Source organism: Mesoplodon mirus (assembly GCF_964341445.2).
Source record: "Mesoplodon mirus genome assembly, chromosome: 2".
Taxonomy (NCBI): Eukaryota; Metazoa; Chordata; class Mammalia; order Artiodactyla; family Ziphiidae; genus Mesoplodon; species Mesoplodon mirus.
In genome coordinates this window covers 203,873,444-203,897,638 of record NC_138977.1, presented here as the reverse complement: position 1 = coordinate 203,897,638, position 24,195 = coordinate 203,873,444, and the positions used below count along the sequence as shown (strand labels likewise).

The following is a 24,195-nucleotide window of genomic DNA, read 5'->3' as shown; positions in this document are numbered from 1 at the left end:
TGAGCCTGCACACTCTGCAGCCTACATGCCAAAATTAGAGAGAAGCCTGCACACAATGAAGAGCCCGCGCGCCGCAACGAAAGAGCCTACGTGCTGCAACTAAGACCCAACACAGCTAAATAAATAAATAAATAAATAAATAAAAAGAACGCCCCCATATCGTTCTCTAAAAAAAAAAAGTGAGTCTGGAGGACTTCCCTGGTGGCGCAGTGGTTAAGAATCCACCTGTGGGCTTCCCTGGTGGTGCAGTGGTTAAGAATCCGCCTGCCAATGCAGGGGACACAAGTTCGAGCCCTGGTCCAGGAAGATCCCACGTGGCACGGAGCAACTAAGCCCGTGCACCAGAACTACTGAGCCTGTGCTCTAGAGTCCGCAAGCCACAACTACTAGGCCCGCATGCCACAACTACTGAAGTCCGTGCGCCTAGAGCCCATGCTCCGCAATGAGAAGCCTACACACTGCAACAAAGAGTAGCCCCCTACTCGCCGCAGCTAGAGAAAGCCCGCATGCAGCAACGAAGACCCAACAAAGCCAAAAATAAATAAATAAATAAATAAAAAGGAAAAAAAAAGTGAGTCTGTATGATTATACGTAGAGAATTGCAGTGATTACGTCTCATAAGACCTGCCCGTTTTGCATATCAGGGGTCATCCTCCACTGTCATCAGGCAGAATCTAGTCCACAGACATACATTTTTCCTCCTGTAAAAGGTTTTTAAATAATTTAACTAGTTGCCAACAGTTTAAAACACAACGATCTGAATTCCCAGTTTCTCTTGAAAAATAGGAAGAATGGTCATACTGTGCCCACATTCCAGTACACTACAGTCACTACTACATCCTAATACATTCCCTCCTGGCTCACTTCCCTCATTTACATTACCTGCCTGATACTCAGGCATTTGAGCTTGTAATCCCTGCTTTATTTACATGATGGCAACAAATCATTACTTCCATGATCACATCCACTGCAACTGGGGCTCCAAATCACCACAGTGCCCTATTACATTTTCATTTAATTAAACAACTGCTGTGGAACATACTGAAATACAGAAAAAGAGGAACAATAAAAGCTAAACACCTGCCAATTACACTTACAAAGCTCTTGCAGCCAGAGATAAAATGAACCTCCCTTTCTCCCTTCAACTCAACTCCACAATTATCCCAACAGCAGAATCACTCTAATTAGTCACCTTGAACCACAGGGACGGACTGTGATCAATCAAGAGAAGTGGTGTAAATAGACGAGGCTGATCCTTCCAGTGGGTCTCCTCAAAAGCAGGAGCTGCGTCTTTTTCCTCTCCAGCTGCTCACACTAGCCAGTCTAAGTACCCTATCAATGAAGTTATTATCTAAAAGTCGCAATCATTCTGCCTTCTGGAACACGGGGAAGTGAACTAGTAGCGTAACTCTGAGAACTTCGAGTTCAACTGGGATTGGTGCCCAGCTACCCATGAGGAGATGTGCCTACAGCCTGAGTTCCGACTGCGCCAATGAGCATCAATGTCAAGGTTAGAACATGCTGTCTACCGCCACCTTTAAAAAGAAGCTAAAAAAAAAAAAAAGAAGCAGCTCAAATACAAGTCTTGAAGGAAAAACAAATTTTCTGATCTGGGATGGGGGCTGGGAGTAAAGAACTATTCCTATCCAGAAAATGACTTTTTAAAGTAAGAAAAGGTAAAATCTTGTTGCCTCACTTAACCTCCAGGCCCAACTGAAAAGATGCTGAACTGGTCACACTATTTACCCAAAGACTAGACTGCCTATTATGCAAAGCATTATCAACTCAACAGGGCTCAACAGGGCATATCAACCCAGATGAGAAAGGCAGACCCATCAAACCTGGATACTTCCTGAGGTGACTATGTCATTTCATTAGCCATTCTTAATTACTTTTTTGGAAATTCTACAATATAGATCAGCAAGTTAAAATGCAAACAGTTTCCTATACCATTTCCACCTCACTAATTTTATTTATTTACTTACTTTCTTATTTATTTATTTATTTATGGTTGTGTTGGGTCTTCGATGCTGCGCACGGGCTCTCTCTAGTTGCAGCGAGCAGAGGCTGTTCTTCGTTGCGGTGCACAGGCCTCTCGTCGTGTGGCCTCTCTTGTTAAAGAGCACAGGCTCTAGGCACGCGGGTTTCATTAGTTACAGCACTCAGGCTCAGCAGTTGCGGCACGCAGGCCCTAGACTGTGCAGGCTTCAGTAGTTGTGGTGCGTGGGCTCAGCAACTATGGCTTGCGTGCTCTACAGTGCAGGCTCAGCAGTAGTGGCCCATGGGCTTAGCCGCTCCACAGCATGTGGGATCTTCCTGGACTAGGGATCAAACCTGTGTCCCCTGCACTGGCAGGCGGATTCTCAACCACTGCACCACCAGGGAAGTCCCACTCCACTTATTTTAAATCAGTAAGTATCAATACAGCAACATAAATGTCCATAAACAGATGAATGGATAAAGAAGATGTGGTACATATATACAATGGAATATTACTCAGCCATAAAAAACAACAAAATTGGGTCATTTGCAGAGACGTGGATGGACCTAGAGACTATCATACAGAGTGAAGTAAGTCAGAAAGAGAAAAACAAATATCGTATATTAACACATATATGTGGAATCTAGAAAAATGGTACAGATGAACCTATTTGCAAGGCAGGAATAGAGACACAGATGTAGAGAACGAATGTGTGGACACGGGGTGGGGGAAGGGGGGTGGGATGAATTGGGAGATTGGGATTGACATATATGCACTACCATGTGTAAAAGAGATAGCTAGTGGGAACCTGCTGTACAGCGCAGGGAGCTCAGCTGGGTGCTGTCTTGACCTAGATGAGTGGGATGGGGGGGTGGGAGGGAGGCCCAAGAGGGAGGGGATATATGTATACGTATAGCTGATTCACCTCCTTGTACAGCAGAAACCAACACAACACTGTAGAGCAACTATACCCCAATTTAAAATATATATATATATAAACAATGCTATCTCCCCTACCAACGTGCGCACGCGCACACACACGCACACACACACACACACACACAATTTCAGGAGAGCAGAGCTTAGTCACTCTAGAACCTAGACAGTTTTCCCTTCTAACACAATGAGGTTTTGATCCTCCTTATTACTACCTCACCATGCAAAGGTCCTGACTGCCAGGGCTAGAATCAGGCCACAAGTCAGGATCACATACTAAAACTAATCCTAAGGGGGCTTCCCTGGTGGTGCAGTGGTTAAGAGTCTGCCTGCCAATGCAGGGGACATGGGTTCAAGCTCTGGCCCAGGAAGATCCCACATGCTGCGGAGCAACTAAGTCCGTGCGCCACAACTACTGAGGCTGCACTCTACAGCCCACGAGCCACAACTACTGAGCCCACGTGCCGCAACTACTGAAGCCTGTGAGCCTAGAGCCTGTGCTCCACAGCAAGAGAAGCCACCGCAATGAGAAGCCCGCGCACCGCAACAAAGAGTAGCCCCCGCTCGCCACAGCTAGAGAAAAGCCCACGCACAACAAAGACCCAGTGCAGCCAAAAATAAAATAAATAGGCACAGGTAACACTTATTGCGTGTCCACTACATGCTGAAAAGCATTTAGGTTGACATGCTCTAGCTAGACTGGTGCACATACATTGCTACTGCTTTTAAGAAACGCATAAACTGAGCAGAGTAATCCCCAAATGGACCTTTCCATTTGCGTCCTCCACAGGGCTCAGAGGAGTGCCTTGTGTACCTAATTTAAAGGCATACAAATTTCTATGTCGTGTATTAAAAGACACTGTACCTACACTCCTCCTCATTTTTAAAGGCATTCTTTACCCTTGAGGGACTTTTATAGCTTTACAATACAGCAGTTTATCAAAGATCATCACAGTGCCATAAACCATACTCTTTGGGGTTATGTTCCATCATTCACTCTGCAGCCCTGACCCTACCACTTTTTATTTGACTGAACACCTCTCATGACTCTTCTTACCCACTAAAAATAACAGGCCAAAGTACTAACTTCACAGGTATTCAAATCCCTCTCTGCTCTCGTCCAAAACTGTCATAACAGAGTGGCTTCCTTGTGACTGAACTTCATCTCCTTAGGCCAAGTGAAGACCTGGGGAGGAAATGCCAACCAAGAACATACACCAGAAGAGAATATTACACAATATAAAAGATTGTGTAAAAGAAAAAACAGGCTCAGAAGATAAGTCCAGTGTTTACATACAGTCCCAGACTGGCAGGTGAGCAGTCCCATAAAAGGAAAGCCTTCTCTTAGCCCAGGTCCCCAGGAGGCTGGCCTCAGTCCTTCCACACCTTTTCTCACTACCTGGTCTAGGTTGCATTAGTTCATCATCATTAATGAAGCAGTTCAGCTGAATTAATGAGGCAGTCACACAGAAGTGGGCGCTGCACAAAATCTGGAGAGACTCTCATATCTAAGGTCTAAAAATCAACCCTGAAAAGTAGATACAATACTCTTCGGATCTGCTTTCAGCTTCTGAGGACTGGAGTCTTTAGGATGCAAAAAGCTCCAGAAGAGAGGAACTGACAGCTAGGTTAAGCCTGGAAACACAGGGAGGATTCCGGTACCCGCAAGGGTTGAAAAGCCAGAGTTGAAATCGTCCCTCCGGCGGCAGGGGCCTGACCTTTGCCCCCTACACCTCTCCCAGTTCCCTCCCACAGCAATCTCTCCCTCGTCTCGTTCCTGCCCCTGCATCCTTAACCCACCCCGGCTCATTCAGTTTAAGGGCCCTCCTTCTCTTATTTCCTCTCGCGATGTCAGGGCGGCCTTCACAACACTGGAACTCTAAGAAGAGACTTCGCTGACCTGTCAGCGGATCCAAAATGGCGGGGCCTAGTCCCAGGAACGGCAGCCGCTGCTCATGTCCAGCCCGGGCCCCGAAGGCGTCTCCGAGCGGCTCTCCCGGCTCTGGTGGCAGATGGGAGCAGGGAAGGAGCCCGTTTCTGGGAGTTGAGGCCGAAGTCAAGGCCCGCAGAGTCGGTCAGGAAGAGTCGGCCGGAACGGGCGGTGGAGCCGGGTACCTTCCCTGTCAGCTCACTGACGTGGTAACTAGCCTCAGTCTAGCCCGCTGCCTGGTCACTGCGCGAGCCCTGCCGCGCACAGCCAATCATAGGTTTGCATCGTGAAAAGTGGCATTCCAGCAATCCAATCGAAGAAAGGAAATTGGCTTCGGGAGGCGGGTAGTGCCTAAAGAGGCGAGATTACAAGAGAAAAAAAAGGGTAGGCAGGGAATAACCAACGGATATGAGGACTCTCTGAGTGACAGTACTGAGGAGCCAATAAAAAAGAAGAAAGTGCGCTGGGCAGTTGGAGAGGTGGAGTTAGGTAGAGTTCGGTTGCAGTGCACGACTTGGCAGTGGCTGCTGGGCATTATGGGGAAGAAAGCTACGACTTGCTGGAAAGGGGGCGGAGTCCTTTTTGAGAGCCTGAGTGGACGACCCTACTACCCCTACGCGCAAGCCCGCCGCCACTCCCTATTAAAGTCACCTGGGCCAATACCGTGACCCTTGAGGGATCATTTCCTTTCTAGGCAGTTCTGAGCTCCTTCCAGGATGGAGGGAGCAATCTATTCCAACCTCCCTTCCCCCACCTTCGCGTCTGCTTGCCCTGTTTGGCTTCTCATAAATGAGTCTGTCCCATCCCAACTTTGTTTCTATGTCTTGTGCCCCATTCCTATCATCCTGAAATAGAGACAATGGGAGGTGACAGGAAGCTTGGATATCTAATCCAGGTCCTTTCATTTTACAGAGCAGGAAATTGAATCCCAGAATGGAAAGATGGCCCCCACGTTTGTATAGCTAGTTAATGACAGAGCAGAGAAACAAACCTAGGTGTCCTCACCCCCAGTCCAGCTCTCTTTTTCACTGCCCATCGATACCTCTTATGCTTTAGTTTATCAGACTGTGACTCCCAGCTCTGACCCTCATCCTAAGCCTTGGACACTCTTTACCTACCTAGAAAAAAACTAATCACACAGGTTAGTCCACATCACCGGTGACAGGAAACTGAAGCCTTTCCTGAAGCCTTAGAAATGCTGAGAGGCCTGAGGGCAAGACGCCCACCGCAGTCTTCACTCTTCTGCCCCCAGCTGCCTCTCCCCTGGCAAGAGATGATAGAGGTTGCTAGGATATTTAGAATTACCTAGAAGTGAGAGTGTGTAGAAAGAGGACAGAAGGATGAGTTTTCTCCTTGCAGACTGAATGGTGGAATTCCCAGCCCATCTGCTGGAATAAATCCCAGTGTCCCTGCAGACCTGAAAAGACTGCTAGGAGACAATGAAAAAAGATACCAACTCTCTCCCCATTCCCTCCCATTTATGGATGACTCAAGTCCAGGGAAGCTCCATTCCTAACCCCATAGGACTGTGGTCTCAAAACCAGACATCCAAAGACCATCCTTGTGCTAGAATCCTCTAATACCAAGAAACCATCAGGCCTGACATCAGAATTGAAGAACTCCTTAACAGCTTCCTGTACCTACATGTTGGGCTCCTGATCTCTGGGTCCAGCTGAGGATCTTGCCTTTTTCACCCAACGAGAGTCAGGGGCAAAGGATACAACCACCATAGCATGTCTTTCCAGCCCATCTCTGAGCCATTTTCCACCTTCACTTGAAAACTGGGATTTGGTCTCCTGGGCTTATCTCAGATTGAGAGGTCCTGCATAACCAACTGAAAAATCTTCTAAGTGGGACAAAACTCCCTACTACCCTATCTTCACTCCTACATACCTCCAGAAGTCAATCAACCTAAAAGTATGAATGGAATTGTGTGTTAGAGATAAGGAGGAGAGAGACGACAATGTCCCAGCCCCTTCTAACCTCCATCATCTTAGCAGACAAAACATCTCCCTCTCAGATTTTAGTACTGAGTGTCTACATCATGCATAGGAATAGAAAGATGAGGAAAACATGGTCCTTGCCCTCCCAAATCTTAGCATCATAGGGGACAACACATAAGCTGATCTCTTCCATATCATGGGTGGGGTAATAGAGGCACACACAGCAGGGCTGGGGGAGCAAGAGACTACACATCTGGCTAACGTGGGAATTCAGGAAAGGCTTCCCAGAGAGAATGAGGCCTGAGTGGAGCTTAGGGGGATGAGTAGGAGTTGACAAAATGAAGACTGGTTAGAAATATATTACTGTCAGAGGTGTGCAGAAAACCACTAGGAGACTGGAGATTAAGACAGGGTCAGGTCCTGAAAGTCTGCTGTGCCATGCAAGGGAGCTTAGCCTTTATCCTGAGGGCAAACAGGAGCCACTGAAGGGTTTTAAGCAGAGACATGACTGGTCAGATTCACCTTAGGAGTATATTATATAATAGGGCTTAGGGCCCTCAGGGACACCCTAGAAACCCAGCCTGACTCCACATGTTGCTTGGGACATCTGTCCTATCCCTTGCAACTCCCTAACCTGCAAGCACCAAGGCCACACCTTGCCCACAGAACTGAACTTGGTATCACCAAGGAGCAGGTAGCCCTGGTAAGGCTGGGAGAACGTAGCTTGTGTGAGACAAGAGTGAAGACTGACAGGGAACTTGCCCAGGCCTCTGAGGAGTGCCCAGCCCAGCCCTGAGAACCAGCTAGAACCTCTTTTAATTTTGCGGGGGAAGGGGGAGTAAGGGAGTCATAGTTAAGTTACTTGTCCAAGGTCACTCAGTGATGTTGCAGCTGGTGGCAGGGTTAGAATGCTGTTTTCGTTTGTCGCACTCCAAACTCTGCTTTCTCCATGAAGCCACCTTCCTTGGAGGAGAGGAAAAAAGGGCTGGGGTGGGGGTGGGGATGGGGGGGTGGAGGGCGCAGCCGAGAAAAGGAAGAGAGAAAAATGCAAGGAAAAAAGGAAAAAGAGGATCAGAAAGCGAAATTAGTCTTTCGAAGTGGCAGGGGATGGAGGAGTGAGACAAACAGCAGGAGCAGAGTGGTGGCGGAGAAAATAAAAGAGGAAAGAAAGGCGAGACGTGGGAGGATTGGAGCAGAGACAAAAGGGCAGAGAGACAGACAGCGACAAGTGGAGAAAAGCGCCGAAACTTGAGCGGCAACGAAGTCTGAGCGCTGAAACCCCATGGCCTCTCCCGGCCCGTGCGCCCTCCCACCTGGTCCTATCCCCCAGCACCGTTCCAATTCGCTCGGGGTGGCGGCCTGGTCCCACCTCGCCGCCAACCGGCCCCGGCTCCGCGGGGATACCCGGTCCACTCTACGCTCGCCCGCTCGGTTCTGCCAAAATGCTCTTCAGCAGAGCTGTATCAGCCACGTGGGGAGGGGCGTGGTCCAGTTGCTGAGGAGCGCCTCCGATTGGCTAGGGGGCGGGGTTCCTGGCGGCGCGCCGGCCGGACCACCCCCCTGAAGGCGGGGCCAGAAAATTCACAGCTGGAAAGGGTGGAGCCCCGGTAGCGCAGCTGGAAGGGGGCGGGGCCCGACGCGTGAGGCTCGCAGCGGCGGGCTGGGGGCGCCCTGGGCTGCCATAAAGTGAATGGGCGCCAGCGGGGGGTGGCAGTCCGCGGCGAGGCTTACTCTCTCCCAGCGAGTCCGGGAGCGCCGGAGCGGAGCGGCGGCCCGGGCGCAGGGGGGCGGCCCCCACCCCGGCCGCGTGCCCGGCCTCTGGCCCCTGCTTGCCCTCCAGACTGCGGCCGCCGCCGCCGCTGCCGGGAGTCTGCCTGCTGCGGGACTCACTGTGAGTGCTTGACCATGCGGGGGACAGGGGCTCACGGGGCCGAGGGGCCATGGCCGGACTTCGGGATCCCTGAAACGGGACCTAGGGCTGCTGAACTGGAAAACGGTGCCTGGGGAACGGGTCGAAACAGGGAGGGCGGACTGCAGACCTGGGGCCAGGACTTAGAAAAAGGGAAACTTAGCGCCAGGACTCGGGGGACAGAGAAGGGGAAGACTCGAGGGATCCGAAGAGAAGTCGGAGACATGAGGTCAGGACAGGGGCTCCGCGAAGCAGGGAGTAGAGTCGGGAAACCATTACCAGAAAGCGCCCTGGAATCCGGGGGCGCGGGGCCGACAGCCAGGGAGCCAAAGGGGTTGGCGAGGCCCTGGCCAGTGGGGGCAGCTGGCGGCGGGCGCCCAGCAAGGCGGCAGTTGGCACTGCCCAACACCCCTCGGCTGGGTCTCAGACTCCAGGGACCGGGAGCAGGGGTGCCTTAGTCGCACAAGCTTCTCTTCCCAGCTGCTTTGCAGTTGGGATAGGAACCGTGTTGTGAGAACACGACAGCGACCGGGTCAGATGGCCGCTGTGTGGGCTGCAAGGCCGAGGTTGGGTAGTCCGAGTGACCAGGCGGCGGGTCTGGTGTGTCTGCTTGGGGTGTCAGGACCCCGATGGGTCCCGACCTGGGGCAGCCACGGAATTGGACGGAATGTCCGCGGCGCGCGGGGCTCAGGGCTGACAGAATGTCCGGCGCAGCGAGGTTGGTCTCTCCGGAGCAGGCGCTGTGTCGGGCAGTGGTGGACAGAATGTCCCTGGCCGAGTGGCATGTCCATTTACCCCGCAGCGCCTGCCCAGCTTCTGCGTGTACGGTGGTGTTTGCTGTGGTGGGTTGCCTAGAATCGCAGCTCACACTTTTCAAACTTGTCTCTGCTCCTAGGGGCTGCGGGACATGGAGCAGGGAGTGAGAGTAAAGGCTGAAGTCTGGCCTTGGGTTGGAGTGGCCCGGGAGACATTCCCTCTCTAACCCAGACTAGATGCGATCTGAGCATCACCCCGGACTTCCAGAATCCAAATTTGTGGAGAGAGAGCCAATGGTGGGACTGCTAGTGGGAACCAAGACCAGGAAAGGAAGGAATGAACCACAAAGGGTAATGGGAGGGCAAAGAAGAGCCTAGCACAAGCCCCTGACAGCTTCAGTTCCCTCACAAACTCAGAGTCAACCCCTAATTCCAATACAGCTGACCAGGTACCCCCCCAGACTCTGCCTGGGTGTCAGCAGGCTAAAGTCTCCTTTCCCACAGTGGGCAGGAGCCCAGGCCCAGAGAGAAAACTGCAGCCCTTTAGCAAAGCAAACCCTGTGGTCTTGTTTCCCTTTTTGCTTCCTCAGTCCCACCAATCCCCACACCACTCTGGTGGCTGAGAGGAGGTAGGAAGGAGACACAGAATCCAGACACTGGGATCCAACATGGGACTTTATTGCCCTCCATCTCTGGTTGGGAAGGATGTCTCAGCCCTACCCAACTACCCTGTTTGCTTTTCCTACAGCTGGGAGAGGGCCCTGATTTCTTTGGACCCGTACAATGACCGCCCATCCTGACTCCAACTCTTTAACCAGAGCCCAGTTAAGCTGAAGGGAACAGAGTAGAGAGAACTCTCCCAGTCTATGTAAGTAAGCAAAACAGCCCATTTGGTGACTGAGTTTCATGGGGACAAGTGCAGGGTAATATGTTTAGCAATGAGTAATCTAAACAAGTGGGTTTCAACCTTTCTCACCCTCCAACCATGAATGACATATAATACGTCCTCCCCACACTCCCACCTCCACTCCTTACTTTTAAATTCACTTATCATCAGCTAGAACATTGTTTTCCAAACTCTTCTGTCCCTCTCCCCTTTTTGATAAATATAGAGTCATATCCCAGTTACCCCCATCACATTCTGATACCCTTTTCAAGGGGCTTGTGCTCCCATTACCTTTGAAAACCACTGAAATTATGGGTGAAATTAAAGGCCGAGTCAGGAAAGGAATAGGGAAGGCATTACCTGAAAACCATAGCCCTAAGTTCTACTTTTGCCAAAAAGGCCAAAAAGCAATGGCATTATAAGAAAGATGACTAGAAACAAAAGGCAGACCTCCTGCCCCTGCATAAAGCCATTTAGCTGAGTGCATGCCTGGTCACTGGCTCTTAGGGAGAATGTCATGGACCTAGAGAAGGGTCAGAGAATGGTGGCAGAAGGGGGAGCCAGGGGCTGCTGGAGAGAGCAAACTTGAAGTTTTAGGCCTCTGGAAAGGGAGATAGGATGGAAATTCACAAAATAAGGAAAGGCCTAGATAAGCAGATTTGTTTGCTCCCCAAATCCTGAAACCAGAGACGAGGGGGCCTCTTAGAACTGGAATGATGCAAGCACATGATGAATAGAAAAATGTTCCTTGGCACACTGTGGGCAGCAAACTTCCAGAGCTCTTTTCCAGAGAGGTGGTAGAGGCAGGAAGTAGAAAAGGAATCCTTAAGGGCTTGGAAGGATCAATGCATGTCAGAGCTACAAATGGTTGCTGGAGTGAAGGGGGCGAGGAGTGGAAAGAGCTCAGTCCCTGGTCTTAGGAGAACTGGATTAGAATCTCTTCAATCTGTGTAACCGTGGACAAATTCGTCTTCTTAGAGGTGAAATAGGGATGGTCATTCCTGCCATTCAAAGTGGTTTTAAGAGTTAAATGAAATCATATATTTGAAAGCCCTTTGCAAATGGAGAAGCACCACAGAAATAAGAAACATTATTGCTATTATTATGCCCAAACTGTAGGTCCCCTGTAAGCACAGAATCTTCGTTTGGAAGGGTGGTGTCTCAAGCCTCAGATCAGCCTGCTAGCATCCGTGATCCAGTCATGGGAAGATTCTCAATGACAGATGAGACACCCTATCCTAGGCTTCAGATGCCAGCCACTATCCCTCCCCAAGAAGAGTTCTAGGGAGCTCCCCAAATGCTTAGCTCCTCTACCAGACCAAATATCCTGATCTGATCCCTGCCTGCCTCCTGCTCAAGGATGTGAATATGGACCCAGAACCCAGGTCCAGGAAGGGAGGGCAGAGGAGGCAAGCTGGAGCTGAGTTGGGGATGAGCACAAGAGAAAGACACCACCCAAATCTTTTCTTCTCCATTTACTCTAAATGATGCTTCCTAGAGTGTGAGGGAGGGAGATGGCAGCTAATCTGAAGGTTCCACTAGGTCCTGAGCTTTGGGACTATCTAGAGTGTCTAGTCCCTAGTCACTGACAGGGACCCATGATAAGAGTGATAGGGAAAGAAAAGAAAAGGCAGTGGGGTGAGAAAGCTGCTTTCAGAGCTCTCTCCACTCCTCTTGCTTCCCTGGGGCCTTCTTTTCACCTCTCATAGTTTCCCCTTTCTTATCTCTCCCTTGCCCAATCCATTCTGCTCACCACAGCCAAATAAAGATCCCAAAGACACTGCTTTGATGTCACTCCCTCGCCTACAAGCCTCCAGTGACTCCCACTGCTGGGAGCAATGCTTCTCAGTGGGGGGTGAGGTGGGAGAGGGCAGTATAGGAGTGGGAGTGGCATGACTCTGCAGGCTAAGCCAACCCCATCTTCCTGGTGTGGTGATGTCACTTGAAGATGTCTCTTGGAGATTTGGAGAGAAAACATTATTTTTTATATTAAAACAAACATAAGTATGGAATGGAATGCAAAATTTGCTTTGATTTTTAATATAAAGCTGAAGATCTCAAAGAAATTTCATACTGGCGGCCGCTGTTTCAGGTTGTGCCCCTAGTGTCCTGTACTATCTTCTCTCTTACTTAGTCTTAGGGTTGTTTTGGTGGAAAAGCTGGAGTTGCTCTAGCCTACACTGTATCAAGCCTGGACCCCCACCTCTTGCCCCTCATTGGACACCCTCTCAGTCTGACCATTCTTCTCTGATGATCTCCCATTGCCCACACTGAGACCCTGGCCAAGCTAGGCTCCCTGCTACCCTCTGAACCTACTGCTCTGTTATTTAGAAGCCTCTGCCCCCTTCTCTGCCTCCCTAATTTCCAGATCAGCCAGGTGCTACATTCTCTGAGCCCCAAAACTTGATACCACCTTACATGCGCTACCGTCTTTCTGATCTTCCACGATCTGAGAATCAGGCCCATGCAGACCACCATTCCATCCTGTGCTCTGTTTGCCCCCCTAGACTGTAGGCTCCTAGAAGTTAGGGTCTGTGCCTTACCATTCTTGGGTATCTGTCTTAGCACCTAATGCTTGTTGAAGGAAAGAAGAAGAGAAGGGGGGAAAGGGTGTGGAGGCCCATTTCTCTGATCCCTGATTTGCCCCTTGATAAATTAAGTGCATCAAATCATTGTTGCCTCTACCTGAGTCTTAGGTTTTCCTCTTGGGGCGGTGAGCCTTGTCTACAGCTGTCTTCATTTGCCCTCATTTGCTCACTGCAGCTCAGCCAACCAGACAGTGTGGGTGCTCAGCATCCCTAATGAGCATGAGGCTGTGTGCACTTAAGGGCCACACTTTAGTTTTAGGTTTATAGGATGGCTCCGTCCTAGTTTAGGGCCCTGGTTTACACCTGTTTGCCAACTTGCTGCTTGCTGAGCTGAGCCACAGCATCACAACTCCATCCCCTCTTATCTTCTTTTTCATTCAGCCCATGCAAGAAAAGGTTTTCTCCCATTTCAGTTCCAGGGTGTGCCTCCTGCCTTGGGTATTATTATTGCAACTACTTGGGGGCTCTTTGGCTGTGAACCTGGTCTACCCCTTTGGCTTCAGGACAAAAGTGGGTGCACATGGCAGTTGCCTTCTTGTCATGAGTTGTGTCCCTTGGAAACCATGGCCTCCCCACTATGGCCTCGCTGGTCTGTGACAGTCTCTGATCTCCTCCTTAATTATCTTGGATATTTTGTTCTTGCTGCAGTCCATGACAGCTTCCTGTAATTCCATGCTGTACTTCAGAGTCAGAGGTCACCTGCAGGCCCTCTATTCTCCCTAGGGCTGGGATTGCCACCCTGACACCAGTGGGGCCTGGGCCATGCACCCCCTGCAGGGTGTGTCGGAAAGGCTGGGGTGGGGCAGGAGGCCCCCCCAAGAGCTGGACTCAGCACCACTGTTAGCTCTTGGCTCTCTTTGGCCCTTCCTGGTATTTCCTACCAGCATCAGCCAAACCTGTGGCTTCCAGACCTACTGCCTGTCCCTGTCCACTGAGTGAGGCAAAGTCCCTGGCCGCAGTCCCAACTCCCCAGCTTCCCAACCTCCAGCAGTTTGGGGGAGCTTAATCCTCAGCCAGCCTGTCTCCAGCTCAGACAACAGCTTGGCACCCCCAGCCTCTGCCTTACTAGCCCACCGGACACGAGTCTGCTAGAGGCCTCTGCCCCCACCCGCTCTCTCTGTTGCCTGCCTGGTATTAGTGTTCCTGCTTTTTCAGCTCCACAGGCAGGGCCCTTCTCAGCCACACCCGCTCTTTCTGCTATGACTAACCCAGCCAAGAGCCTGAAGCCTTTATTCTTTCCTCTACCACCAGTCACTGGTGCCCAAAATGGCTCCCAGCTTGGGCTACTCTGCCCATTTGGCTGTTTCCTTATTGACTGGACCCTCCTTTATGTTTAGAACAGAGTGCTCACAACACACACTTGCATCCCTCTCTAAAATGCAGCATGCTTCCCCTTATTCAGAGCAACTTTTCACTGGGAGACACAGGATCTAGGGAGGTGAACCACTCAAGCAATGGCAGAGACAAGAATGAGATCTAATTTACCACTCTATCCTGAGTGCCTTACTCAACGCCCAGCTCACAGAAGGTGCCAAACAAACATCATTTCAATGAATGAGGGGGAAAACAACAACACGAACAACAGCAACTTGGATAGAGTTTGACCCCTACCCATTTTTAAAAATAATTTTATTTATTTATGGCTGTGTTGGGTCTTCGTTGCGGTGCGCGGGCTTCTCATTGCGGTGGCTTGTCTTGTTGTGGAGCATGGGCTCGAGGAGCACAGGCTTCAGTAGTTGTGGCACGTGGCCTCAGTAGTTGTGGAGCACGGGCTTAGTTGCTCCCCGGCACATGGGATCTTCCCAGATCAGGGCTCGAATCTGTGTCCCCTGCATTGTCAGGTGGATTCTTAGCCACTGTGCCACCAGGGAAGCCCCCTACCCATTTTTAAATGTTATGTTTTATTGTAACCTTGTAACAATACTGAAGGTAGATAGGGAAGGGGTTATAATCTCACTTTTACAGATGAAAAAATATGCCTAGATAGGTAATTTGCCAAGGACACACAGCTAGTAAGTTGGGAAGCCAGGACGTGAACCCAGATCTTTTGACCCCAATCCTAGTTTCTTTGGGGTATACCAGATTACTTTCCCAGGAGGGGCCTCGTCAGTTTCTGCCCCCCACCGCTACCCCATCCTCTTTTTCCAGCATCTTCATACCTTCTCCCCACTCAGCCAAACAGGCTCTCTCCAGCAGCCACTGAGTGTAGACCACTCCCTCCCGTGGCTCCTTTGGCTTCCTCCTCCCCCACAGAGTCCTTAGTTCCTGGGACTGAGAGCTGAGGTTCAAAGGGGCCAGGAAGGGGAAGGGGGAGGATAATGGCTAGCTCCAAAACAGCCGAGGCAGCTGTCCCTGTCAGAGAGAGAGGAGACTGTGTGACGGTGTGTCTGTCTGCCTGAATGTGGGAGCGCGTGTGGGAGAGTGTGTGTTTGTAGGCCTCTAGCTCCAAGTCCTAGTGCTTATTTTGTCTGAGTGGGGGCCCGTGTGTGTCTGCATGTGTGTCTGTCTGTCTCTGAGAACACACAGCCTGAACTCTGCTTTCTCAGCCTCGTCTTTTATTCTGGCCCTTCTCTCTCCTCACCCTGCCTCCCTCTGCTGAAATAAAGGGTGAAACCAAGGCACAGGTATGGAATGCTGGGGGAACGGGAGTTTGGAAAATGGGAAGTCTGGAGGCAAAGCAGACTGGAAGGATGAACGGCAATGGTGGGACTCAGCTTTCCCTACAGGGAAACCCAACTGTCCCTCTTTTCCCAGGTCTGCCTTGCTCCTGTGGGCATCTGGAGAGGTCAGGGGCATGGTTTGCAATTTTGAGGGCATCTTAGGTATGAAGAGACTTCAGAGCACCCCTTTTCCCAGCTCTCAGTTCTAAGCCTCCCCAGCTACTTGGGCAGAGCTACTAGCCAAGGCTGCTCCAGGTCCCTCCCAATGGCCTCTCCCTTCTATTGGAGCATCACTGGGCCAGCCCTAAGCCTCTCGCTCCAGTCCTCAGATCTGGAAGGGGAGGGAAGCAGAGCAGCCCCACCCCTGGCCTGACTTCTCTTCTTCCTTCCCGGGGTTCCATTCAGCCCTGCTTCTCCAACCCTAGGAGAGGGTCCAAGGTCTAGTCCTCTCTGCCTGTGGAAAGAACAGGGACTGTTTCTCAACCTCCTGCCTTGACCTCTGACCCATCCCCAATCTAGCTTGAGAGGTGGAGAGGTGGGGGGACAGCTGTCATCTCTGAGCTGGTTGAAGGGGGCATTACCATGTGCAAATACAGGCCGCCGCCCATCTGCGCCTCCCTGAGAAAGGCTCCTAATAAATTCAGAGCAGCCAAGTGACACACGTCTCAATCTAGGCTAATCCTCCACATTAATGCCACCTTGCACAGCCTGCATTAAGTCCCTGTTAATGGGGAGGCAGATGGACCCCTCCTACCCAGCTTTTCATCCCTGTTTCTCTGTCCCCAGCCTCCTTTGGTTCTCCTCTGACCAAGAGGCATCTGGAGTCTTGAGCCCCACTAGTGCCCTTTTCCCTTCCCCCCACCAGAGGGGGCCTGGGAGAGCCAGAAGGAAAGGGGACCCTGCAGGGGACACTTGGAGGGGGACACAGGCAGGCTCCTGGGCAATGTCAGGTAAGGTTTGGCATAGGGAGTAAGGGTAGGAAGGGGGTTTTAAGAAGCCCACATCCACAGCCTGGGGTGGGCCAGCAAGAAGCCATGCGTGACAATGGTGACTGGTAGGGTGCAGTGTGTGTGTCTGGGCACATATAGAAGAAGAGAGTGATTTTCAAACTTGTTTTTGATCCTGGAAGACTTTCTTCAAATGAATCTCTCCAGAAAGCATAAACAAAACAGACAAAAGCAGGGCTGCCCTAGTTGAAGTAGACCCAAGTAAGATCAGGCTAGATCTCTATCCCTGAGGTTAACCCTAAGTTCCAGTCCCTGAGGGGGTTTGTGAGGAGGGCCCCAAAGAACACAGTCTGAAAAAGCAAACAAAGAAAAGCACAGTTTAGGAATCTCCCAGACCTGGTTCAGATCCCAGCTCCACTGCTTACAAGCTCTTTAACCTTAATCATTACTTCAAGTCTCAGTTTCCTCACCTGAAAAAGGGTGATCATACCTAATATTGATTCCTTCTTGTGAGGGGAGAGATAATGAGGTGAAGACACATAGTAAGTACTCATAAATGATAGCAGTGATTCTCCTTATGGGAGACATATCAGGCCTGGTTCAAAATCAAATCTGTCCCACTGGAGAGTGAATAACACAGGTTCAGACTGCATCTCAGGTGTGACTGGCTGAGAGGCATGTTTGAGTTTAAGGGGATATTGGGCACTCGTGTGAGAGGGAATTTAATTTCTGAGTATGTGGTGTGTATGGTATGCGGTGTGCAACAGTGTGGTTTTCATTAATTCAATAAATATCTGTTGAACACCAACAGTGCACCAGGCAGGGTTCTAGGTGCCCAACACTGAAGAAATCAAAGTCTAGTGTGTATAACTGTGTATAAAATCTCTTGAGTATACACCTCTCCCCGGCTTAGGCTGCTGTTTCCCCATTCTATCCTAGGGCACCCTACACAGGGGTAGCTTTATGTCGGTGGCAGAGAAAGGGGGCAGAAAACTAGTGGGGAAAAACTACTGGGAACCAGATAACCCGGAGATTTTCTTCCCATTAACCAGGTCTGTGTCTTCGCTTCCCTCCAGAGTCCTCCCCCCATGGAGTTCGGCCTGCTCAGCGAGGCAGAGGCCCGGAGCCCCGCCCTCTCGCTGTCAGATGCGGGCACCCCCCACCCCCCAATCCCGGAACACGGCTGCAAGGGCCAAGAGCACAGCGGTGAGCGCGCCCCCTTCTGGGGGTGGGGGAAATAACAGCTCCATCCCTAACGAGGGTGGGACCCGGGAGTGCAAGCCCAGGTGGGAGTGAGGGGCCCCGCCGAGGAAGCCCCCGAGCCCGGGAATCCGCAAGGCAAGAACGCGCTGTGACCGACCCCACCCCGGCCCCCAGACTCGGAGAAGGCCTCGGTTTCGCTGCCCGGCGGCTCCCCCGAAGACAGCTCGCTGAAGAAGAAGCAGAGGCGGCAGCGCACGCACTTCACCAGCCAGCAGCTGCAGGAGCTGGAGGCGACCTTCCAGAGGAACCGCTACCCCGACATGAGTACGCGGGAAGAGATCGCCGTGTGGACCAACCTCACCGAGGCCCGCGTGCGGGTACGCCGCCCCCCACCCCCAGAGCCGCCACCCTCACTCCATCCCGGGCCTCCCTCTCGCGGGCCGCTCAGCAAGTAGCTTCGGAACCATCATCCTGTAGTTCTGCCCTGCCTGCCCCATCCTCGGACCCAACACCCGACGTCCCCCGGCCCCGGCCCCTGCCCGCACGGCCTTCTTTCCACCAGCCTCCAATCTCTGCTCTTCCTGCACCCCTTCACTCCAGACGGCGCGCTCCCTCTCCCCTGGCACTGTCTCTGGTTCTCCACTTCTCCTAGACCCGATCCTGCTGCCCACCCCCGCAGCCCTGTCGCCCCCGACTCAGTTCTGTGGCAGACTGCTTCTTTCTCAGCCCGCTGACTCCGTGAGCTCTTCCCTCACCCCGACCGGCTGCTCCACCACCCCATTCCCGTTTCTGGGGTGGTTATGCTCCACCACCTCCTCTCGCTTATGCTCCGCCCGGCCCCGGCCCCGGCCCCCGCTTGGTCCCCTGCCTGGGCGACCCACCCACCAGACGCTTGCGGGGGCCGGGCCCTGACAGCCTTTCTCCCACGCCCACAGGTGTGGTTCAAGAACCGGCGCGCCAAGTGGCGAAAGCGCGAGCGCAGCCAGCAGGCGGAGCTGTGCAAGGGCGGCTTCGCGGCGCCGCTCGGGGGGCTGGTGCCGCCCTACGAGGAGGTGTACCCCGGTTACTCGTACAGCAATTGGCCACCCAAGGCGCTGGGCCCGCCGCTCGCCGCCAAGACCTTCCCGTTCGCCTTCAACTCGGTCAACGTGGGGCCTCTGGCGTCACAGCCCGTCTTCTCGCCACCCAGCTCCATCGCCGCCTCCATGGTCCCCTCGGCCGCGACTGCCCCGGGCACTGTGCCAGGGCCTGGGGCCCTGCAGGGCCTAGGTGGGGGGCCCCCCGGGCTGGCTCCGGCCGCAGTGTCCTCCGGGGCAGTATCCTGCCCTTACGCCTCGGCCGCAGCAGCCGCAGCAGCAGCCGCCTCCTCCCCCTACGTATATCGGGACCCGTGTAACTCGAGTCTGGCCAGCCTGAGGCTCAAGGCCAAACAGCACGCCACTTTCAGCTACCCTGCCGTGCCCGGGCCGCCCCCGGCCGCCAACCTCAGTCCGTGCCAGTACGCAGTGGAACGGCCTGTGTGAATGGCCCCGCCCGTCGATCATCCCTGAGGGCGGGGGCGATAAGTTACGGCCTCTACGGACTGGGGTCTTCTTGCCTGGCTTGCCCCCGCCCCGGGGTCTGAGAGGGGTGCTGGGGCAGTCGGGCTTGGGGAGGCGGCCGGCTCAGGAGAGAGCCTTCCCCCTCCCAGGCCTGAGGGGTGGACTGGGCCCTTAGTCCGCGCCCCTGGAACTGAGGCCAGGAACAGGGACCAGTTCCCCGGGGTGCCAACTCACCCTTGGTCCACCCCGCCTTCTCCAGACTCCCCTTCCCCGGTTTTCAAAGATAAATGAAATAAACGTGCGCGGACTGTCAAAGGCCTGATGATTCAGAGTTGCGGTTGAGCCTTCTCCCCTTATCCTTCCCCATGTCTAAAGGAGAGCTGGGTGTACAGGAAAGAGATAGGGGTCCAGGCTTCTAGGGCTTCAGTCCTCCCCAGGCCACCATCACCAAGATGGGGAAGCCTGGGGATTCCTGGAGCTGAGCGGCGCACGCACGCATGCGTGCGTGCGTGCGTGCGTGTGTAGGTGTGTATGGCTTGGACAAAGCTGGTACTGCAGCGCCACCTCGTGGTCTCATGGAGGATAACTGGAAGGTCTGATCTCGAATGCTTACTTAAAGATGTCAATTCTGCAGCTTAGAAAGCCTATGACTTTAGAAAAAGTTACTCCACCTTTCTGCACCTGTTTCTCACTGTTCCTATGAGGGGCTTGGGCCTCTAACAGCAATAAACTTCTGGTCTGTAACAGACATTTATTAAGTGCCTACCAGGCCTAGTATTCTTATTGAGTGTCTGTGTGTGACTCTCATCCTTCCACACACCACACCCTCTTAAGCTTCTCACCCACTGCCAGCAGCCCTCCTCCATCACAGCAGTCCCCTTATTCCTCCAAATCCCCAAACCTCCAAAACCTTGTTGAAATCTTTAATTTAAAAAATAGAGCAAGAAGAAGAAAGATTTCTGGAAATATAGATCACTCAGCTCTGGGGAGCCTCCTCAGTCCCACTCCATCCCAGGGACTGTTTGGCCTTCACATTAAAAACAGAAACAGCAAAGTACTAGATCACACCCCCACCCCAGGGGTGACACTTCTTGACTGTCATAACCTCCTGCCACCTTGGGGTACACATCCCGTGGGGAAACCATGCAGAAAAGGCATCTTAATTATTTTTCCAAACCTAAGCCCAGCCCCTCAGTGCCCTGGGGAGGAGAGAGCTCGGGGCTCCTTCTTTTCTGCAACCCTTCACTGGCTCTTGGTCTTGGCCTTGACCTTGGTAATTACATAGTTTTGGTGGAAGAACTGGACAAAGAGGAGGAAATAGGTTGTATACAAGATGAAGGACCAGAAGAGGTGTTCCTTTGTGGTATGGCATCCCTGTTCCTGTCTCCAGATGTAAGTCAGGATACCGACAGTAGCTCCCATAAACATCTGCAGGATTTGTAGGCTGGTGATGAGCATGGGAAACCACCTGGGGGGCTTTACTTTGGCAGCCTTCAGAGTATAGTAGGTGTACATAATGGCATGTACACCGTAGTTCATGGTCATGAACCAGCCGCCTGCAGCCACCTTGTTCTTGTATCCAAAGCTCTTGTACACTAGCTCTGTGCTGTGGTGGTACCAGTGCACAAAGATGAGTGGCTGCTTACACAGGATGATGAAGGCCGTGTCTCCTGGGAGATGGGGAGTCATAGCTGGCATACCACCCAGTGTTGGGACCACCCTCCGCACAGGACGTGGGGGCATATGGGGAATTATCAGGGCAGGGAGAGGGGTCTTTGTGGCAGAGAATCTAAGGAGGGGTTTGGGTGAGAGGTGTTGTTAGGACCCAGGGGTGGGGAAGGGACTTTCCATGTGATGGGTAAGGGGGGGCCCTGAGGAGGGGTGCAGCTGACCGGACACCAGAGAGACAAAGCCTTGCCACTCACCAAGTTCAATGATCTTGCTGAGAACAAAGAGGCAGGATCAGAATTTGATTATGGGGTTATCGGTGAAGATGAAGAAGCATACAGTTTTCTTTAGGCTCCCCCTAAGTAGCACGGTCCCCATATAGCTCCATGTCCTCACTGCCCCAAGGATACTGAAATGGGACAGAAGAAAAGGGTATAAGGGTCATTCCCAGGCATCAATCTACGCTTCACCTGGTCAACTTCCACCACCTCCCCACCCTCCATAGGGGATGGGTCACAGCTTCTGAGATCCTGTGGCCAACCTGGTAGAGCCAACCAGTAATCTAGAAGACATGAAGGCTAGGGAAGGACCAGGGAGTGCTGAAGATTGGGACTGAAAGTTGAGTTAGGGAATAGGGCTCATGGGATGGGAGGACATGGGTGGCAGGATGGGGGGTGATCGAAGGAGTTTGGGGGGGCGGAATATGGAAAGAAGGGGCTGGGGAAGTTATTGGAAGGTCTTGGGAGAGGGTATTAGATGCAGAGAGTATTAGAGGCTGGGGAAACTGCTGGAAGTACCAAGACTCCATGAGCACAAGAGGACTTGTGAGAGGAGCAGAGACGGCCAGTTTGGGGACTGGAGAAGGAAAACGGGAATATGGGAGGAGGGTGGAACCTGAGGAGAGAAGTTAGAGCTGAGAGAATGGGATAGGGAGAGAGTTAGGGGGCAACTTGGGGAATTGATACAATTGAGGTTTCTAGAAAGTTTTTAGGGATAGAATGTGGGTCTAGGGTCTATAAGATGGGTTGGGGGGGTCTTACCTGAAGATTGCAAGGCAGAATGACCAAAGGATGAGAGGTCCCTGCGGGGTGAAACCCTTCCGTGCCTTCATGTAGTTCTGCCCCACAAAGACGAGCAGCAGGTAGATCAGAGCTATGGTGAATGAGGTTGCCCTGGCAGGCAGAAGGGAGAGGGGATGGGCTTATGGGTAGATGCTGGTTAGAGGAATGCCCACTCGTATCTCTAGGTGAGTGCTCTGGGTTGGAGTCCTACTTCTGCCATTTACTAGCTGTGTGACATTGGAAAAACTACTTAGTTTTCTGAGCATTAGTATTCCCCTTATTTTGTAAGAGGGGAATACCACTCCTCTCCTGACAGTGTTAATATATATAAAGTACCTAGCACAGGGCAGGGGCTATGTCCAAGTTTTCTGTGATTACTGCTCTCTCAATGGGGTTGGGAGTGGGTGACAGCTGCTGACTCATGCCTAGAAGCAACCCAGGACTGTGGTGTAAGAAGAATGTGGCAACAGCTTCTGCCTGGTTGGGTCATGGCAAATTGGCTGGAGCACAAAGTCAACCCACAAACACCTCTGGGGAGCTCTTGGGCAAAGCCTGAGGAAATTTTGGAAGAGTATCTAGATTTTGTCTCCTTCTCCACAGCAGGTATGATGGAGCATTTGAGGAACAAGATGATAACTGTGAAGGGGCAGGCTGTCCCCGGGTACCAGCACTATGCACGCATGCGCACACATGCGGCCACAAAGGATGGAGAGTCATCTATAAGGTGGGTGCGAGTAGGAGTTCAGATCAGCTCCATTCTTCAGAGACCAGTTCTCACTACACTCTTTCCTCTTGGTTTCTATCTCCTCCCACATTCCTCACCCCATCCTCTTATTTCTGCCTTCCTTTCTTCCAGACCTAACTTCTTTGAGGTGCCACACTACCTGCACCTGGGACAACGGGTACGTAAAGCCAGTACTGGGGAGCCCGATACCTTTGCTCTTTAGCAAAATCACTGTGGGTATTCTGTGTATCGCCCTCCCCCTCTTCCGCCAATCCCCCCAAATAGCAGTCATCAGAGTTGGGCCCCTGACACGGCTCTTCCCCTTCTCCAGGTCTCACCAGTACTCCTCCAAAACGGGCCTTATGTCCTGGAACAGCTCGAAGTTGTAGGGCTGGAACATCTGCTCAACTTCATCTGAGATATTCATGGCCGTGACCATTTCGTTCTGCAGATGCTGAGGTCGGGAGCTTAGGGAGCTGGACAAGAGTTAGGGGACCGAGGATGGAGCGAACCTCGGGGCAGGACTGACCAGACCCAGAACCCAAGGAACTACGCGGCAAGCTGAAGAGCGTCAGATCCAGGCACGTGCGCTGCAGTCCAGCCGGCTTCCACCACCGCCGCCACTGCGGTATATAACGCGGAATTGCCAAAAGGCAGGCCTCGGAGGCTCGCGGCCCCCCTCCCTGAGCCCGGCCATTATCCAATCCCGACCAAGATACGCCCCTGTCCCACCCCTGGGCCGCAGCCCGCTCTCTGATTGGTCATTCAATGGATGAGACTTCCCCAGAAGCCTCGCACTACAGTTGGCCTTCGCCACCCCCACCTCCCCATCTTTTTCTCCCCCAACACTTCCACTCCCACCTGCTTGGCTTAGCCATTGTGGCCTTGCTAGTTGCCAGGCTTCACCTGGCACTGCCGACTATATAACTTTGGCCTCAGTTTGCTTTAATCCTGACCTACCTGGCAGCGAGCAGAGAATGGAGGTGTCCTCACTCTCTGGTGCCAGACATAGGGGTGTCAGTTTCCCACCTCCCCGAGACGCTGGGAAAACCAGGCCTGGGATGAGGCTGGGTCAGGCTGGAGAAGGAGCAGCAAAGAGCCCCTCCCATAGTCCCACCTGCCTCGCTCAGGTCTGTAGTTGTGGGTGGGAGGGAGATGAATTATAATGAGTTTTATTGTGGAGGTAGTTGATGTTTGTTGAGGCTGTTGTGGTTTCTTTACAGTTTCCTGAATTCCTGAACTGCTCCAGCCTGACACCCAGTAATAACCCTGGGGAGGGAATGGGGTCACCCTCTGGGCTTCTGGGATTATTGTCTTCAGGTTTCCTGGAGACCTCCTGGGATTTATAGAAGAGGAGATGCAGTGAATCTCCCAGTGTCCTGTGTTCTCCCCTAGTCTGTGCTTATCTAATCAAATCTACTTTTTCCTTGCCTGTATATCCAGCCCCAAGCAAATAAATATTT

General features: G+C 52.3%; 4 protein-coding genes across 16 annotated transcripts in view; 2 read left to right on the top strand and 2 right to left on the bottom strand.

Annotated features, from left to right (window-relative positions):
• GBF1 (golgi brefeldin A resistant guanine nucleotide exchange factor 1) overlaps positions 1 to 5,088 on the bottom strand; it is a 123,836-nt gene extending 118,748 nt beyond the window's left edge. For 9 of the 13 annotated variants that reach the window (XM_082630285.1, XM_082630284.1, XM_082630287.1 and 6 more), the window contains exon 1: positions 4,818 to 5,087. The gene's annotated coding sequence lies outside the window, so the exon portion shown is untranslated. Of the gene's footprint in view, positions 1 to 4,817 lie in introns of all 13 variants that reach the window. The other 4 variants (XM_082630279.1, XM_082630286.1, XM_082630282.1 and 1 more) reach the window with 1 other exon arrangement.
• LOC309816317 (uncharacterized protein C10orf95 homolog) overlaps positions 1 to 24,195 on the top strand; it is a gene marked incomplete at its 5' end in the record, with an annotated part of 234,588 nt that overhangs the window by 169,834 nt on the left and 40,559 nt on the right. The gene's annotated exons all lie outside the window — the stretch shown is intronic.
• On the top strand, positions 17,612 to 19,261 carry PITX3 (paired like homeodomain 3; the record flags this gene model as incomplete). Its single annotated transcript, XM_082610925.1, has 3 exons — positions 17,612 to 17,741; positions 17,913 to 18,115; positions 18,674 to 19,261. Exons 1-3 carry the CDS (start codon positions 17,624 to 17,626, stop codon positions 19,259 to 19,261), a joined length of 909 nt encoding a protein of 302 aa, XP_082467051.1. The 5' UTR covers positions 17,612 to 17,623.
• On the bottom strand, positions 20,196 to 23,405 carry ELOVL3 (ELOVL fatty acid elongase 3). Its single transcript, XM_082609117.1, has 4 exons — positions 23,071 to 23,405; positions 21,988 to 22,119; positions 21,205 to 21,356; positions 20,196 to 20,949 (listed from the first exon to the last, which is right to left on the bottom strand). The coding sequence occupies exons 1-3, from the start codon at positions 23,169 to 23,171 to the stop codon at positions 21,242 to 21,244; spliced, it is 348 nt and encodes a 115-aa protein (XP_082465243.1). The 5' UTR covers positions 23,172 to 23,405; the 3' UTR covers positions 20,196 to 20,949; positions 21,205 to 21,241.